Source organism: Rhinichthys klamathensis, unplaced genomic scaffold, assembly GCF_029890125.1.
Source record: "Rhinichthys klamathensis goyatoka isolate OS25496 unplaced genomic scaffold, OSU_Roscu_1.1 h1tg000124l_1, whole genome shotgun sequence".
Lineage (NCBI taxonomy): Eukaryota > Metazoa > Chordata > Actinopteri > Cypriniformes > Leuciscidae > Rhinichthys > Rhinichthys klamathensis.
This window is the reverse complement of record NW_026606661.1, coordinates 1,071,731-1,090,704: the sequence shown is the minus strand read 5'-3', so window position 1 is coordinate 1,090,704 and position 18,974 is coordinate 1,071,731. Positions and strand designations below refer to the sequence as shown.

General features: G+C 37.7%; 1 protein-coding gene across 1 annotated transcript in view; it reads right to left on the bottom strand.

The window, feature by feature from the left end:
* The window catches only part of cntn3b (contactin 3b), a 79,900-nt gene extending 61,741 nt beyond the window's left edge, over positions 1-18,159 (bottom strand). Inside the window, exons 1-2 of the mRNA XM_056256216.1 lie at positions 17,601-18,159; positions 2,156-2,293 (exon numbers count right to left, since the gene is read on the bottom strand). Coding sequence (XP_056112191.1) covers positions 2,156-2,210 — 55 coding nt within the window. The 5' untranslated portion in view covers positions 2,211-2,293; positions 17,601-18,159. The remainder of the gene's footprint in view (positions 1-2,155; positions 2,294-17,600) is intronic.
* Between the last annotated feature and the right edge of the window lie 815 nt (positions 18,160-18,974).

Genomic DNA, 18,974 nt, shown 5'->3' with positions numbered 1-18,974 from the left:
TTAAGTCTTTATTTCTCCACACAATACGATCCGCACTCTCATTAATCAAATGTTACTTCTGTTATAAACACTGCCACCAATGAACAGAAATAAGTGACGTCTGTGTTCCATTTGTAATCAACTGCATCCAGAGAGGCAGGAAGACGCAGCAGTTTCTAATAAGATACAGACAAGTCACAAGCCTCCATCCCATAATCATCTTTGACAAACAAGGGTATTGGCAACCTACCTGTCCTGCAGCCTTTGTGGAGATCAACCATAAATAGATACATAAAAGGACTGGAGAGTGAAAAAATATATTATATAAACCCTACTGTTCACACAGGGGCGCAACTACCCCGTGTCAGAGGGGTAGTTGCCCCCCCCCCCCCCCCCCCCCCTCAAAAAAAGAAAAATAAATAAGTGTGCCATGTAATAAGTGAGTAGGAACGAGTGAGAGCTAACAGATAAAAGTGCAAAATTGTCATTTATTAATACAATTAATCTATAGCTACTCCACCGTGATGAACCCCCCTAAAAAACTATAAGCTCCATTGGAACAGCAATACCAGAGTTTGTCACAGGATTTTAGGTAAAACTGTGGTAGGTGGACCTCTGTTTCTTTAGGGGGGTTCGGGGGCATGCCCCCCGTAAGAAAATTTTGTGTTCTTTAATGTTAAATTCAGCAGTCTGGTGCACTTTGAGAGTTCAAAATTAAAAGCTCGAACCCATATTCAGGGTGCAAATTAAACAAAGAAAAATTCAAACCTCTTTTAATTAGTGTCTGTCTACATTACACAACTACATAATAATAGTTATAATATTAATCCCATGATAGTTATAGCCATAGGCCTATATTGTAAAACAAATGCACTAAAAAATAAATGAAACTTTTTTTTTATAATTAGTTTTGTACTAATTTCTATACTTGAAAGATATAAGCACATGATGAAAAAAATTATGTGTCAGAAAAAAAAACTAACACTGACTTTTTTTGACCAATGCATTACACCGGCACTAACCCAGTCAATTAAGCAAAAAAAAAAAAAAACAAAAAAAAAAAACGAATGGGCCGCCGATGTACGAATTTTATTTTACGAATTCTACTCGTACCTGCTCGCTCAGCGCTCACGGCGCCCCCGCCCGCTCGCGATATCACCCCGCCCCCCTTCTCCATGAGGGCGCCTACTCTAGCCTAATTTTATATAACTGAAGAAATGCAGAAATGATTTAAAAAACGCACAAAAGCAGTACAATATATATATATATATATATATATATATATATATATATATATATATATATATATATATATATATTTTACCATCGCTTTGGCGCCCCCCATGGTGCTGCGCCCCTATGCGCCGCATATAGCGCATACCCACTTTTTGCGCCACTGTGTTCACATGTTTGGGTTCAGTAAGATTTTCGCTTTTGGAAAGAAATATTGACATGAGGTCATTGTACTAAAAAAAAAGTCCTTTTAAACAGCTTTTATTGAAACCAAGCTCTGAGGATGACTCGTTTCGGATTTTGTCACATTATTCGTAAGCAGCAGCACAGCATTGATAATAATGTTTGATTTCTGAGTAATAATTAATGATTTCTGAAGGAGCATGTGATATTGAAGACTGGAGTAATGGCTGCTGAACATTCAGTTTAGCTATCATCGGAATAAATTGCATTTTAAAACGTATTTAAAAAAAACCCAGTGACTTTAAATGGTAAAAAAATTTCTCAATATTACTGTATGTTTAATTAAATAAGTGAGCAAAAGAGACAAAAACAATACATTTCTTAACAACCCCAAACTTTTGACCAGTACTATAGATATATAACGACAAATAACTTGAGGCTCAAAATTAGGGTTAGGTGTTATTTATTTATATTGTGTGTGAGTGGTGATTTCCTGTTAAAGTTTAGTATACTTAAAAATAAAGGATTACTTCCTCAATATATTTATTTTCTGGATATAATATAATTCAATTCAACGATATTCAAAACAACAATATTCTCAAGATGACTGTGTGTATCAACTCATCACACCTTGTCTCAAACCTCCACCGAGGACTGAATGAATCGAAGGCTTACGATCGTAATGAAATTGTTTCTTGCATGACAGTCCATTGCAACACATTCAGAAAAAAATAGAAAAAACAGCAGGACAATAATTTACCTGTGAGGCAGCCAATGATTGATAGCACCACAAGTCGTTTCCATAGTAACGTCATCTTTAGTTGCCAAGGGCAAGTATGACTCTCATCCAATTGCTTGTGAATGGAATGATTTCTCCCTTGAATGTGAGAAGTATAATCTGTGGGGGGAAGTAATTACAGAAATAATTAAAATAAGACATTTTGATGCATATATGACAGACGTGCTGCTTCTATTGACAGATCTGAAAGATTACACTCCTGTTTAAAAGCGACCACCTTGACTGTAGGAACAAATGCTGGTGAAATGTTGTTGGATCAAAGAGAAAGTTAACAACTGAGGTTTTTTTTTTTATGTGACAGCAACTAAAATATTAAAGCTCTGCAAACAAAAGCCCTGGGAGACTAGAGTCAAAAATGTGCAGAAAATCAATGCAATGATATTTTGAGTGTAAATGACAGATGGAAGTGTCGCTTCGATGGAAGAATAAAACAAGAAGAAGACAGTTAGAATCCCCCAACTGTTAACTCCTTAAAAAATATTCATTGCACATTTAAAAGAAAGTAACAACTGCTTTTGAGAATTTCTGCTTTTGTTGTGAAGCCTGATGCAGTCTAAATTATGCATTATTATTCTCAATACCAAAGAAACAAACAGAAACCTGCAACATCAGAGAAATCAGGGGGCTGGAATTTGTTGACCTCAAAAGCTACTTTCTCTCGACTATTAATAGGAGCTAGAAGCCAACCTAAATACTGTTAGTCGCTTTCACTAGCACATAGAATTCCACCCACATATACAGGCAAAATGACATCTTCGGAGGCCCTGCGTAGGGTTGAATCTGACACAATAATTCGCAATGACTTCTCGGAGGACCTTTCATTTTGATTACCAGAAATGCAGCCATTTACATTTGAGGTTTATGCATGTTTCAATTACAATGGGATGCCATCTTGCAGGAAATATTCTTGCATTCGAAATGGGGCCTCAAAGTGTTTTTTTTCTTTAAAAAGTTAAAACTTTAAACTTTCCCATTTACACCTGGTATTTTAATCCGTCTCTATTCTGTCCTCATTTCTTCTATAGATGGAAAAACATATTGAGAGTATTAGCTTTTGTTTCTGCTCTGATAGCCTCAAGACCATGACGAACACTGTGAGTGTGTGTTAGAAATCAGGAATGGTGGGAGAACATTGTGCTTGGTATGTTTTTTGTCCTCAAACCAATTTTGGATCTTCAGCTGACAAAGTTGAAATCCCATCTGGCTAGCGAGCTTCCCATAATGTTCCTCGCATTAGTCTTTTGTGGCTATTCGAACGCTTTTGACCATGCAAGCTTTTACACTACGAAAGCAATCCGATCGAAACGCGTTTTCGACTACCTGAAAGTGGTCAAGCTCAAAGCGTTTTAGACCCCATTTACACCCGTATAAGCTTCGTCCCCTTGTGATCTGATCGACCAAAACGCATCTTAATACCAGTGCCTAATAACAGAGCCTTCGTGAATTATCAGTTTTCAAAGAACATATTGATACAGTTAATCTTGATTCATTAATTCATTGGCGAAAAGCCAGAGTAATTCATCTGATTACAATGTTTAATTGACTGACATTCCAAACTTTTGATAATGTTGCACAGTCACAGCTAACATAAAATGAATTTGAAAGTACACTCTTAAAAATAAAGGTTCCAATAGGTGGTGTTCACAGCAATGCCATAGAAGAACCCTTTTTGGTTACCCAAATAATCTTTCAGTGAACAGCTCTTAAAAGAACCATTTTTTTTCTTAGTGTGACGAACATTTTAATATCTAAAGAAAATAACCTGTTTCCTCTATAAAGATCTTTCTGTAAAATGGAAAGGTTCCAGGATGTTAAAGGTTCTATATGGAACCATAGATGCCTAAAGAACCTTTATATTTAAGAATGTATATCGATAATAGATCATCTATTTCAGTTATTATTCACTAGTAGTGATGCTTTATATGTTGCTCTTTTATATGCTATCATATGGGCATTGGGATCAAAAAAAGATTACAAAAGATTTTATAACATTTCATGAGGAGCTCGCTCCTGTTAGTATTTTTGAGATTTTCTTTTATTTGCTTCATATTGCTTTGGAAATCCCTAACTGTCACAGATCCAGCTCTATGGCCTGAGGCAATATATTTTTTTTCTGTCTACAGAGCCAGTTAGTCAGCCTTTTTTAAACACCCTGAGGCTTAAAACCATTTGTATACACCCTTTTCTTAGTTCAGATTCATAAAGCTTACTCATTTCTGGAATACTGGCCCTTTAAATCAATAAATGCATGAAGGCTTAGAGGAAGGGTAATCTGCTATCTTTGCACTATACTTGCATAATCTTCAGATGAGCCCCTTGTTTAGCGCTGTATCCTAGTGGGGATAACTGCTGGGTGTCTGTCATAATTGCAGGGACAGGGGGTCTCTGGGAGGATTTGCCTGGCGTCTCTTAAGTTTGGGGGAGCATTATGCCGCAGGAAACTCTGTCAGATTGGATTACACAGCTCGGCTTTTTACACAGGACAAGAGGGAAGAGGAACTGTAGCTACAGTCCTCCCATGAAAAGCATTTCAGTTGTCATTGTTTCTCATTGTGACCCCTGTATGTAACCTGTAATTTTTTCAGTCAATAAATTAAACTCAATTTCACTAGTACATTCAGTTTCATTTATTGACATAAAATCCATGTTTAATGTCATAGTTTCATCCCTACATCTACTATAATAAAATATATTGTTAGTCTCGAGAGTATTTACATTAGTGAATACATATGTAGATTATAGATTTGTTTGTCCAAATGGACAGGTAGTTGCATTTTCGTTAAGAGTGCCAGAGGTTCTGGGGTCACATTTGTTCTCATTAAAACCAAAGATGTTCATCAGTGATTGTATATCAAGAGCAGGGACACTTTTTGTGCAGTTTGTTTTGTGATTTCACCGGAATGAATAGAGAGTTAAGCGATATATTGAAGCGCTCGACTGTGTGAAGACATGCATTGCATGAGTGCCAATAGAACACTGTTGCCTTCCGCCACTGATAACAGCGTGGCAACAAGCACTCAGCATGATTTAAAAAACAACACATTCCACTGCCAGAGCGCTTATTATTTAACACTAACGAACAAATTGCTAATCAACTAGAGAAGTTTTTTGTTGTATTATGTACTTCAGTGCTGCGAGATGTTTAAAAAAATTGGTGGGGACAATATCAACCCATGGCAAAAAAGTGGTGGGGTGTCCAACCCACAAATTACGCTTATGCCTGCATGCAACCCCCCAAAAAGTACACTAACAGGCACATCAACAAAATAAAGGACAACCCACATCTGACAGCAAAGCTTTCAAGGGCAGATTTCTGTTGAAAAAATGTGGGTTAACAAAAATAGATGTAGTTTTCAAATAGCTTGCATGTCACATCCAGCAACACGAGAGACAGGGCATGAATTGCAATTACAATTAATCTCTCATGATCCTCCCAAAAAACTGAGCAGGGGTGTGATTTTTCCACAAGCTTCCAACCAACTTATTAAGCAAAATGATGAGCATTTGGCTGGCAAATATAATGAGGCAGTGCAGCATCACCTCAGCAACAGTGCTATGCACCATTGCATGCTTCTATTGCACCAGAAAATGAGATCACTACTTGGTTAGCATGAACATTGTTTTGGCATATATATTTGATATAAGAAGTGGTTAAAGGCATATGTTTTGCCCCAAGAAATGATTGTAAAGGATCAAAGGTCGGTATTCATGCTGATTTCATACATACATGTGAGGACTGGACCAACATGCAACATGAGGTCTATGTAATTATAATCCACTAACACAATGTATTACATACAGTGGATGATCAACATGCCAAGCACTGTTGGTCTCATTATGGTGCATATAGGCCAGCAGCCCACTGGTTGATGATTAAAGCTATATATTGAGCCAATCATTGAGTAAATCTCCCACTTGAAGCTATAAAATAGATTCCACGATAGATGGTGATTTTGTGGTTGGTTATGCAATAAATCCTACATGTCAATCTGATTCTAACATTTTGTTAGGCGATTTTGTCAAGTAGGACGTCTACTGATTCCTCAGTTAGTAGATTACTTCAAAACAATACCCCAGTACTTGTGGTTTATGTTACCGTTTAAAAAAGACATAAAAAGTAATAGTTTGTATCAACAAGTGTTTATTAATTGTCAGCCCAATATTTGCCCCAATTATTTCTCTTACATGTATTGTAATTGAAAACATAACGGGTTTGTAAAATTGTGCAACATTATAACCTTAACATCCACGTTTTATGTGCATACATTATTAAAATTTTAACAGTTAGCCCAGTTAGCCTATTTTGTAACATTAGCCCCGTCATATAACATTTCAAAGGTCTTCAGTATAAAAAGAATAATGAATATTGAATTTGAAGTAACTGACTACCCCAACTAGTCTATGCAAGCCCTAATGTGTTCCTAGATCAACATTATATTTTTTTATAAACCAAATTATTTTTAGTCAATTAGATTTTGTGTAAGCTAGTGGTTCTCATCTGTTGAGTTGTAACCCTGACAGCCCTGAAAAACAATGGTTTTTGGCTAGATTGTTGTTCCAAAACCAAAAACTAATGTTGATTAATGAACACGTCCTACTTGGCAAACTCAGTCATCTCTTGACAAGCTGAAGTTCTAGAGGGAACAGCCTCTAAAACCATCCCGTCATGCCCTTGCGCAAGCCACTTAACCACTCCAGGGGGATTTTCTCTTTAATAAGTGTGCTTTAAGATGCTTTGGGAAAAAGTGTCAGTTGAACCTGGGCATTATGTGTACTTTTAGACTTATTACTGTAGATCAACTGCTTGGTAGTAACATTTGGTGTAGGAGCTGGTTTCATACTCCTGTTATAAATCATCAGCTTTTGTAACAATGTGCTAAAGTGGACTGTATATTGTCTTTTAGCCAATGGTAATAAATCATGTTCCATGCATCAAACCATAGCAATTCAAGGTAGAATCAGCTGCCAGCATGGTTTGAAGATGATCTGACTCGAATTTGGTGAAAATTGGACAAATGGTCTAGGAAGAGTTCGTAAAAGTTTTTTTTTTTTAAAGAAAAAAGAAAATCAAAATGGTGGACAGGAAAAATCAAGTTGATTCTGGCGTGCTCTTCATCAAATTAATTTGCGTCTTATTTAAAAATGGTTTTAGCAACGGTCCAGGAGGAGTTTGAAAAAGTAGTTTTTCGGAAAATTTAAAATGGCGAAACAAATTTCATGCCGGAAAATGATATCATAGGATGCAATCGAATCGTCTTGAGCCAAGGAAATAAGTAATCAATTCCTTACAGTTCAAAAGTTATTAGCATAAACAAGGATGCAACTTGGTGCTATAGGAATTGATGTATAGACTCCAAAATTCCTTTGGTTAATGTTTAGACAGAATTGATCTATTGTTAAGCCCCGCCCCCCTTAGTTACTATTGCGAACTCGGACAAACAAACAGAGTTGCTAACTGTCTTACAATGATAGCTGTCAGTGTAAAAACCTTGTCCCAAGATGCTTTTGATACATTTTGGACACAGAAGGACCACCTCTCGTCGAGGAGCATTCAAGTGGGACTTAAAGTAACAACAGGTCGTTTTTTGCTCTCGGGCTCCCCCTACAGTTGGGAAACAGTATTGTCCTCTACTACTGTCGTAAACTGTCATCCTACATGCACATGCATTTGTTGACAACCATGATAGCCCTGAACACTGTAGGAGGTCACATGCAGGTGTTCTCGCGTGTGTGAAATGTCTTCATCCCAGGTACAGTGGCATATATTTCAGCATGTCATATGAATATAATTTCATGTGTTTTATTTTTTTTATAACGACAAATGATCGCGTTTACAAGCCAGCGCCATTATAGTAGCCTAGTCTATTGGTTACCGTTTTACTGAATCTATATGATACTTCAATGCAATGTTTGAGTAGTTGATAATAACCATATATCGTCAATATTATAATATCAAGCTACCATAAATGAATCTGCAAATTTTACAAATCGATTTGCATTATAGCTTGAGGCAAGACAAATAAACAAATATCACAGACATGTTAGGTATCCTAAAATATGATTTTATTAATAATCTTCCTCCTTTCTTTGTACATGTTGAGTAGTAGACTACACTTTTTAGGTCAAACATATGCTATTTGCATTTCATCGATTGCAAAGTTCAAATCAGAACGAGAATACTAGCGATAGCTAACCATCAAAAACTAGAATATCGTTTACTAGCTACCAGATTGATAATTCGCTATTACTCTAGCGAATTAGAGAGATTAGAGAGAGGCATTCTTTTTTCGATGGGGGGTTCGATGCTCCCTGCACACGCAAGGTCTCTCGCTCGCTTTCTCTCTCTGCCGTCCGCGCGCGTTGGAGCACAGTCTTTGTCTCGCGTGCGCGCTCGCTCTAGATTCCGGGAGATTTGAACTAATTTGCGGTATAACTTGTCGATCACGAGTGGCTCAACAGGTAGAGATCTATAGATAAACTCATCTTTCAGGCATTTGACCGACCGGGTTGACAATTTAGCGTGAGAAACCGGGGGTGTGGCGTGTGAGCGTGTGAAACCAATTAAATGCGGGTGTCTCACGGCCAATGCGTGAGAGTTGGCAGCTCTGCAATGTTGATCCTCGTTCTGCCTTTAACGCGATCACTTTCTCTTTTTCTCTTTTTGCTTTGCTCCGATAAAACCTTTGCTTTCTTGTTTTTCTGTGCTGCTTGGGCCATGACTATAACATTTGGCTCGCAAGTCCGATTTTAAGGAAGTGGGGGTGGTGGTGGAAGTGACGTATATGCCGTAAAGCAGTCGAATTTTGTAGTTCTCTTTGTTCGCCGGTTACTACCCGAAACCCAAAGTTTAAAAGTACGATTAAAAACGCTACAGACCCCGTCAGGCTATGGCAGACGTGTCATTCAACCTATTGTAAGTCGATGTACCATCACAAGAGACTTGGAAATATATTATGAAGGCTGAAAAGTTACCTGTTGTTACTTTAAATATGGCAGAAATATATGAATATATAAAAGATTTTTAAATAAATATGGTGGTTCTCAATATTAATGTGGAAGCGAGGGTTTACAGATGCAAGCGGGAGAAGCCTTTTTTTTCAACTTTGCCACATTTACTTCTCACCCAAAGTACTAAGTACAAAAAAAAACATCCCTCATCGTTCTAATCCTATTCAGTGAAACAGTAAAGTTTGTAAGATTCATGAGCCAATTAAGGCACTAGTCAACAAGAAGGTATGGCTTTGCAAAAAAAAAAAAGAGAGAAAAAAGATACAGCGAAATGGCTATGTCTGCAGAGGAGACCAACAGATCCTATGATGATGATAAGCATCCCTGGCTGCATCTTTCTCCGCTATTCAGTTTCCGAAGCAGTAAGGATAAAAGCATTCTCATGAATGCATGTGGAAATATCAGCCTTTCACAACTCCTCTCTGAAATTGCACAAACAAATTGAGTTAAGTCACTAGCAAACTGGTAAGCTGAAGTTAAATATGCAGAATAAGTTAGTAACTGCCAAAATTAATTGAATTAATTTGATCATCTGTAAATTATATTTGTAAAATTGGTAGATCCGAACCCGTTTATTTGTTAATTGTAAACACTCTTTGTCAGGGGTTGTCCTGCAGTGAAACATGACATTGACAAATTCATTATATAATTGGATAAAAACTGCATGTGATCTTCACCTAGAGCCTGTAGGGCAAAATGAAACGGGGCATGCATTACTCTAAAGTACTAATTTTGTGAAAGCTGAAATAGGGCTTTTTAATTACATTTCATCATCATCAAAAAAGCCTTGAAAAAAACTATATAGCTAGTTTAAGCAACTGCCTATCCTGCACTATTATTAGTTATCAATCAGAGGAATAAAACTTTCAACAAGTAGGCTAGATTTTAAATGTTTCCCTGTAAATTATCAGCTTAATTGAGAAAAATGCTATAAAATGTACATCATAATATTTAATGAAGTTAAATGTGTCATTAAAAGCACCCATAATGAAAGATTATGAAAACTGCATTGCTTAGCGAATTAAAAGAAAAAAAGGAGACTCCATCTTCTACATCTTCAAGCAAGCAATGCAGAATTGACCCGATCGTTTTATTATCGGACCACGCTAGATAAGCTAGTCATCAGCTTTATTTGTGAAGGCCTTCAGCCATTCTCAGTAGTTGAACCACCTGCCTTCAAGAGCCTGGTTAACTGGTGCGTTTGAGAATTCAAGAAGCTTGCATGTCAGAAAAGCCATAACAGTTAAGCTTAGAAACGTGGAGACTGTGTCAACAACAACAGACTGTTGGAGTGTGAGGCAGAGAAGCTAAATCAGGGTCACTGCTCACTGGATTGATGAGACAGTAGACCGGAGATCTGCTGCTTTAGCTTGCAAACGTCTCAGAGGGAGCCACACACTCGATGTACTCGCATCTACCCTTGATTATATCCACAGCCAATCTCACATCCGTGACAAGAACAACTACAGACAGTGGGTCGAATTTTTTGAAGACCTTCAGAGTCTTTGGCGTGCAGGAAGAGACTGACGTGACAGCAGCTGACACTGAGGCTGATGATGACACTGAACATGAAGAGGAAGTAGAGTATCATTTTGGCAGCTGATTCTGGTTGAGAATATCATCTTCCAAAACACCAGCAATGTGCATGCCAACTGTTAAACCTAGTGGCAACAGCTAGGCTTTTGCAGCAGAAACTCAGAATGTGATCTACAGAAAGCTATAATGCTCTGCTTTTTCTAAGTGCAATGCTATGTGGAACAAAACTGCAAGATCTTCAGCAGCTTCTGAGGAAGTAGACGCTGAGTGCCACCTGCAGTTTACACTCAGTGGTGTTCACTACACCTGGCTGTCGAAAGGGTGGTCCATATAATTAAAGACCATGCTGAGTAGGCGATTCGGAATGTGTGTGGAGCCTTCAAAGTAAACATGTAACTGCTCTCTGTAGTTATTTAACTGAATATTTTGCATTTGTAAATCAAGGTTATTACTAAAGCTTGGTTTGCATATAAATAAATAATATAATTTAGGTTGAATCCAGCTGAGATTGCATTTCTGGCTGAGTATGTAGCAGTGATGAAGCCTGTTACATTAGCACTCACTGTCTTACATGGGATGCTTGCTCCCAACTGTGTTGCACTAAGGGCAAAACTGAGGAGAATGGAGGCCTCCAGTAAATTGTGTGTGTCACTGCTGCAAGCATTACAAGAATGATTTCAAAAGAGATTTGGAGAAATGATGGATGACCCTGAGCTTATCGCAGCTACCATCCTTTTCTCAAGATTCAAGACTTTTTAGACATTTGACGCCCAAATCATTGAAAGAGGAAGGATAACCTGACAGCACTTTACAATAACTTCTCCTTGCTCCTGTTCTTTGTTACTGGTTGTACCATCATCATGCATGTTGCTCACATTTTGTTTTAACATTCACTCTAAACAGTTGTTAAATGTATCACTATGGTGTTTTTTTTAAATGTTTTGGGGGCGGTCTTAATCTTTATTCTTTGAATGACTAACAAAACAAATGTTTAAATATGTTCAAGTTACGTTTGTATCTAATATGTTTTATGTATAATACATTTTGTGGGGCTATCTGTACCGTGCTTATCTTTTTCATGGTTCTGTTGATCCAGTCCATCAGTGAGCTTCTCAATCTTTTTCTTTCACTAAACCTGAAGTTACATACAGTATATTTGTATCAAATAAGTTTGAGATTCATTGATAAGGCTGTTATCTGTAGATTTTACTTTAGACAATTCCAAAACATAGCATGCTGTTTAGATATCAAACATATTTATGATGGCTTTTTTAAAAACTTGTTGTTGCAGTTGAATACGATGAACAAAAATCAGCAGCCTACAGAACACTTACATGAGGAACTTTAGCCTGTGGTTATACCAAAACTACCCAGAAAAAACAACTACACTAAACATAATTAAAGTAAACAGTAATAAAATAAGAACAAATAAAAAATTATCAATAGCACAAATAAATGCTACTGAACAAAGTTCAGGTACAGAAACTGAAATCAAAAGTAATCAAATGTAAAATAACACAGTATAGTTTTCATATGCAAATAGACTATAGACTGCTGTCATTTTAAAGCCAAATGCACAGATCCAGTATACTGGTACACGCGTGTTTTCTTTCCCAACTGTTCACCTTCACTTAAGACAAAACTGACTGCGTATACGAGGCTATTTTGACATAATTTGGCAGAAGAAAGGGCACAACGTCAATTTGACGGCGTGTGAAGAAACGAGGACGTTATAAAATACATCAATGCTGAACTTTCTAAGCTAAGCATTCAGCGAGCAACGCTTCAAGTTCAGGAAAAAAGTTGTAAAAGTTGCGGGTGCAGTATTGTACAAGGCGATTAAAACGCACAATGAACAATGCGGAGCTCAGAGAAGGGATTTTCCATGGATCGACTTGATGGACGGTGTGCTGCGGGACACTATTGCAGCCACGGTCGGTGAGTTAATATACATGCTATCTTCCTAAGTTAAAAAATAAATAAATTCATAAAACCCGCTGGAATGGGTTGCGTTGTATGACGTTTGATCCAGAAAGGCATGTTAGGGGCAGGGTTTAGGGCGGGGCTACTGGCCCGGCAGTGGAAACGCAAGCCTGGTGCTTGAGGCCCGAGGCCACTGGCTCGGCTCGGCTCGCTGTTAGCCCTGGCCCGGCCCTAGCCCGGCAGTGGAAACGCGGCTATTTATTATCAATTCAGCATTTGTGCACTATTTGAGAGGCGTCTCTCTGTTCTCGCTTTGGATGTGTGCGCAGAACAAAAAAAGCGCACAAGTGCCAAATTGAGTTCCCTTTCACATCTTCTTGAGTCATGTTTTTTGAGTCATGAAACAAGTGAATTGTTTCTTAAGTAGCAATGCTTTTACTTTAGTGAACATTTTCATTACTCTTTCCACCACTAGTGTTGAGGGGCAAGGAGAGAAAGTGCACTTAACAGTAAGATGGCAGCCAGCGATCCATCCCTCTCTTTTCGTGCAACAATGAATGGGGACTCAAAATAGTAAATCATTTTAATATCATCAATTGTATGGTTATCAGCCATAAAATAAAAATAATAATTTAGCATCCTTTTTGAAGCTTGAAAGTTTGTTAAATTACATTCAAAACAAAACACTAAAGATGAAAATCATGTGAATTTAGCATCACAACCTTACAATTTACAGTATGAAAAATTTATTTTGAGATTGCCAAAAGATTAACAGTGTTCTTAAATCATTAGTGTTTTTAAAGATTAACCTTAGGTGAGCATTAGATAATGGCAAAGGCAATCCAGTGTTTCCCATACATTCATTAATTTGTGGCGGCCCGCCACAATAGCAACGCTGACCGCCACGGATTGATTTTCAAATTTTTAACTATTTAATATGGGTAAATAGTATTTTATTGTAGAGCTGCGCGCAGCTAGCTTGCTCCCTCCCTCTCTCTCACTCTCACACACACAAACTGACAACGGAGGCGCGCGCGCGAATATCCCCTCCTCCTCCTCGAGCACGATCTGCATCAAAACATGAGCATGCGTAGGAGGATGGTGCTTATTCCCCAGCGAAGAAGATTCCAGAAATCAATCCGGACCCGGAGTTGAAAGGTTAGTATACGCACAACATAACTCTGAGAAGTTAGTCTATGTTAAACGCTGTCGCGTTTCCATTACAGATTTTTTCTAAATATCGATAAAAAAACTATTGCGAAATGACGGCGGGACTAAAACGTCCTTTTTTTCCTCTCGCGATCAGTCATTCCAAAAATCATGGCAACGGACGTTGGTAGGTTAATTTCACAGCCACCGCACTAGACATTATTATCATTAGCCTATTAATGTAAAGAGACGTAGGCCGCGTGTTATCCAAGCATTAATGACAAGGAAAGACCCTTATACTGTGAGCGGCACATATGAGGTGTTTTCTCACTCATTTCTGCTCCGAGCTCTTGATTGTGGCATTTCTTTAAGGTTTAGAATCCAGTATTCCTGTAATTATTTTGTCTTTTATGAATTTAATAAAGAACTCTGTCTCGTATTCTGTCCAAACACACTGCGCTTTCTAAGTCAGGTGACTGTAAATGCGCAAAAACTGTTTCCATTGCAGTTTTGCAAAAAAAAAAAAAATCCGAATTGCCTGAAAAACCACCTCACGCGAGCGTAAAACCTTTTTTGTGATAAATGGGAGTTTTTGCGAAATTCAATCAAATTATACATTTTATTTATTTTAGTGCATTTTGTGGGAATTTTTGTTGTTGTTGCTTTGTCCTTAGGTGAAAACAGACCTCCGAAACCAGCTTCAAGGAGATCACCTGGCTGCCTGCTTGAGGATCTCCATCAATGGACCCTGTCCTGAGGCCTTCCCATATGATAGGGCATTGGAATATTTTTTCAGAAAGTCCCGTAAAATTAAATGTGCAAACAAAGGGTGCAAAATTTGCAACAAGAAGTCTGTGGAGCAGTCATAGAAAGATACGTGTCAATAAAAATATATGATATATTTAACCCTTTTGTTGTGCCTTAATTAACCCCCCTACCACCCCCCACACCAACCCACCCCGACCCACCCGAAAAAAACCAACCCGCCCCACCCGACACCCCACCACCGCAAATAGAATCAAATTCTGTGGGAAACACTGCAATCTAATTGTAAAAACTGAGTTTGTAAATGAACAATTAAATATACAACACCAACAATAATTATAATAAAAAAAAACTCTAATGTTGGCAGATAACTGATTTGGTGTACCGATATATTGTGCATATTGCTCTTTTGAGGCAAATGGTCAGTTAATTGCTTGATCTGTTACATTAAATCACTCAGAAAGATTCATTTATGAATCAGACTGATCCCGTTCTCAAGTTCAACTACCTAATGATTTGATCAGTTAACGGTTCACTGGAGCGGAAGATTATTAGTGAAAAAAATAACAACTTGAATTCAGAAGACTTAAAATACAGCGTCACCAAGTATACTTTCTTCTCTGTTTCTCTTCCAACGAAGTATGGAAGTCATGGGTTTAGAAGAACATGATGACAATTTCTCATTTTGGGGTGAAATTTTCCTTTAGGCCTCAATGAAAGATATATATATATATTTTTTTTTTTTAAGATATGGAAAACGCACAAAGATTTTGTGATGCAGACTGCAAAAAGCAAATTCGAAAGATGGATATTAAGAAAGAGGGAAAAAATCTCTATTATATAAACTAACATTACTTTCATCTCTAATGAATTCCTCCCACATGTTCAAATTTATCTTTAGTCAGTCTTTAAATAAACTTTATACGCCACAATGAGAGAAATAAATAGTCTCGGAGGAAGCCAAGCTGTGCTGTGGAGTGGTTCGACTGAATTCTGCACATCGCTGTTTCCCAGTGTTCTCACCTCTAATTTGGCTGTGCTTGTTAGCAACAAAATGAGATGAGACATGCATCCCAGATGCATCCATAAATAAACATGAACACACGAGAGAAGGATCCCATTCCTATAGCAGATGTGGTGTGGATAGAGAGCCGAATGTGTATTTTCTCATGTGAGTCCTTCCTTTCTCTGTCTCACTCCTGCAATACATAATGGCACTAAAGTTCTCAAAGCTTAGTCACACCTTTGTGAGATTATAAACCAGGCGATAGAAGGAGTGTTGGCTGATCTGAGGAGAGGCTGATAGTTTATTGATCCACCTAACACTTGTTTGAGGGCTTACTTCAAAAGCAACCAACCCAGATCAGATCACTATCATAAAAGTATTACACAAGTATGTGTTTTACCCTCTCACTGACAACAGGACCATCAACAGACATAATGGTTTTTCATGCTGACAAGTAATATTCTATTTTTTTTTTTAAAGAACAATATCTAACCAATTATATATTTAGAAAAGAGCAAATGGGCTGGGCATGGAAAGAACTATTCCTTGAAATTTCTCTTCTTGGAATTCCATATACATGTAGCTTCTATTGTGAGGGATTTATTATAAGAGAATTGTGTTACGGGCGACTAGTATCAGAATGGAGATGCTGAAGAACAGCACCTGCCAGTTTTTATTTTTATCCCTTATACATTGTATCTTGAGTCTGAGGAAATATGAGGTTATCTGCAGTAAGAGTGATGTGTGTGCCCCATGTGATCTTCTGCCCTACATGACTGAGATCAGTGTGCAGTTCACCTAATAAATCACACGTGCCGCTGCTACAAAAGCATAAGGCGCTGTCAGAATTCGCATATATAATTCGAAAATACACTTTTTTAAGTGTTCACTTTCTATATCCCCCAAAGAAAGCTGTTTAAATTGGTTTAACAACAGCTGATTAAATTGTTTTGCACTGTTTTTGATATGTCATAGGTCAAAGAACATGGGTCATCATGCCAAGATGGCGGATGTTCTCAGGGACTATGACTACCACACACCTGCATACCTAACCGCCCATCATCGATCAAGAAGTAAGTCCTCAATTAAATTCAGTGCTTTGATTTGACACAGATTGTCCTGCAGTTAATACTATTCCCCGGCTATTCTTCAGGCAAACAATATTCTGCTGCGCTACACTGATTGATTCTCGAACCATGCGTTTATGATTAGTGAATCAAAAAAACGTGCGATGATCGTAGTACGATTCCTGATTCTCTTTTTATAGTCAAAAAGAACGATTCATTTTTGTAATCCGATTCTTCCCAGTGAATAAAATGCAGCAGGGTAGCCCGATTCCCCAACGAATAACGACTCTAGTGATCTGATTCTTTTGTTGTGAGTTGAACCGAATCGCACGTTTTATGTCCGCTAAACAAACCAGGAACTGCTAGTCTATGTTGTACCTACATATCTTGAGACTCAAATGTCAGTGTTGATAGGCTACACACGAGTTCTATAGTGTAGCCTATGCATCAAATGACTGAATGAATGGAATGTCACATTGTGTGTTTTTAATACTCTAGTCTAAAACAAGTCGGTAAAGTCTGTTTAAACGCCTTTTGAAAGAATTCTATTTAAATAGATAGCCTGTTCTTTTGAAATCAATGATCGCATCGACTGCCGATAAGGCTAAAATTCATTAAGAATTGCATTTCTTTTTATTTCCGCATAGCCTATGCCGTTCTTAAAAGTAGGCTTAGAGATTGCAAGTGGAATCGTTAAGATTCGTCAGACTCAGAAAACGTTGAATTCCTTAAATCCCATTAATTATCAGTTCATTGCATTCTAGAAGTCATAGGGGTCGTTGTAGGTTTCCATGTGTAAAACTGCTCTTAATTTTCGTATTTAAAATAAATCATTATTCATAATATCTCGATAATCTATAATTTACATTATTTGGCATCTCGAATAAAACTTGAGCTAACAGTTTAACTTTGAATAATCTTGCAGTGCATACTAGCTAATGAATCAACTCACCGAGTCACCGTGATGCGCTCCCGTTCACTGTATTCCCAGTCAAAATTAGAGAAGACGTGGGAATTTACTCCATATTCAGTGATGGGTTGAATCTCGGCACCTCTAACCCCATAATGTCGTCGGCAACATCTTTCCTGATATCGTTCTCTCACTTTTAGTACAAAATAAATGCCCTCTAAATAGAAGACTCTGTGGAGACGGTCAGGAGAACGAGATATTCCCTCTCGCGGACAGAGATGCTCCTCGTATTCCCGCAAGCGCCCCGCAATTAGTCCACGAATCACAGCGCTCTGGCGTATCCACCGCACACACGTGCCCCGTGATCGGTTTCAACCAGCAGAGTGATCCAAAAGACGGTTGGTTAGGTATATATGATGCGTATCCCCTCCTCCAGCAGTCTCTCAGTGGATGAAATGCGCAGTTGTGGTACCTAACATGCTGCTGCCCCTCCAGCTAAGAGTGTCTCTGTAAGCACGCCCCAAATTCAATGAGCAAAGTGCCTCAAAGGGAAGATTTGTATGTGATAGTGATCATTTGCATCACTTGTCTAACGCCTGACCTCTCAGTGCCATTTCTGGTTTGTGATATTGTAATAAAAAATTGGGATGTCATAAACTGGACCCTTAAGAATTTCATTTGCAATATTAGAACTGTAATAACATAATGTCTCTGCTTTAATTCCACTTACATTTGCATAAAGCTTATCTATGTGTGCTATGCTCAGATATGGCAAGGGCAGCTCAAGATAAACCTAAAATGTAAGAAGATTAATTTGTTCCACGAAAGCTTCCTCCCTGTAGCATTTTCAGTTTGTTCACAGCTCGAGTGAGATGGGTGCTAGTTGTCACACGTTTTACTCCTGTGAATATTTCGCAGGGCAGGTTTATTTTTGAAAATCAATTATAGGCAAATACCTTAAAGTCTTGGTTGCAAAAAAAAAAAAAAAGCAATTAAACAGTTCATTGAACACACATCAATCAACCCAATGGGGCATGTTGTCACATTATAACAAAATTCATGAAACAGCAAAATTATGAAAAAGAAAACATTTAAAGTATTTTAATTAATAAATATAATTTACAGATAAAATTACATATAAAATATATGTGACAACTTCAAAAAAATTCAAACCTACTTTAAGATGTTATTTTGTGTTAGTTTAAAAAAGCAACAACTATTGAAATAAGATATTGACATTTTAATTTGGAGGACATAATTCTTTAATTATTATTATTTACTGTAATATTGCTTTGTAGCCAACATACAAAGCCACAGCTATAGAGAGAATATGCAATTGGACTTTTGCCTCAGAACCTTATAGCTACTGACATATAGCCCTTGCGAACTTCCATGTGTGACAATTAGCCCCAGTCT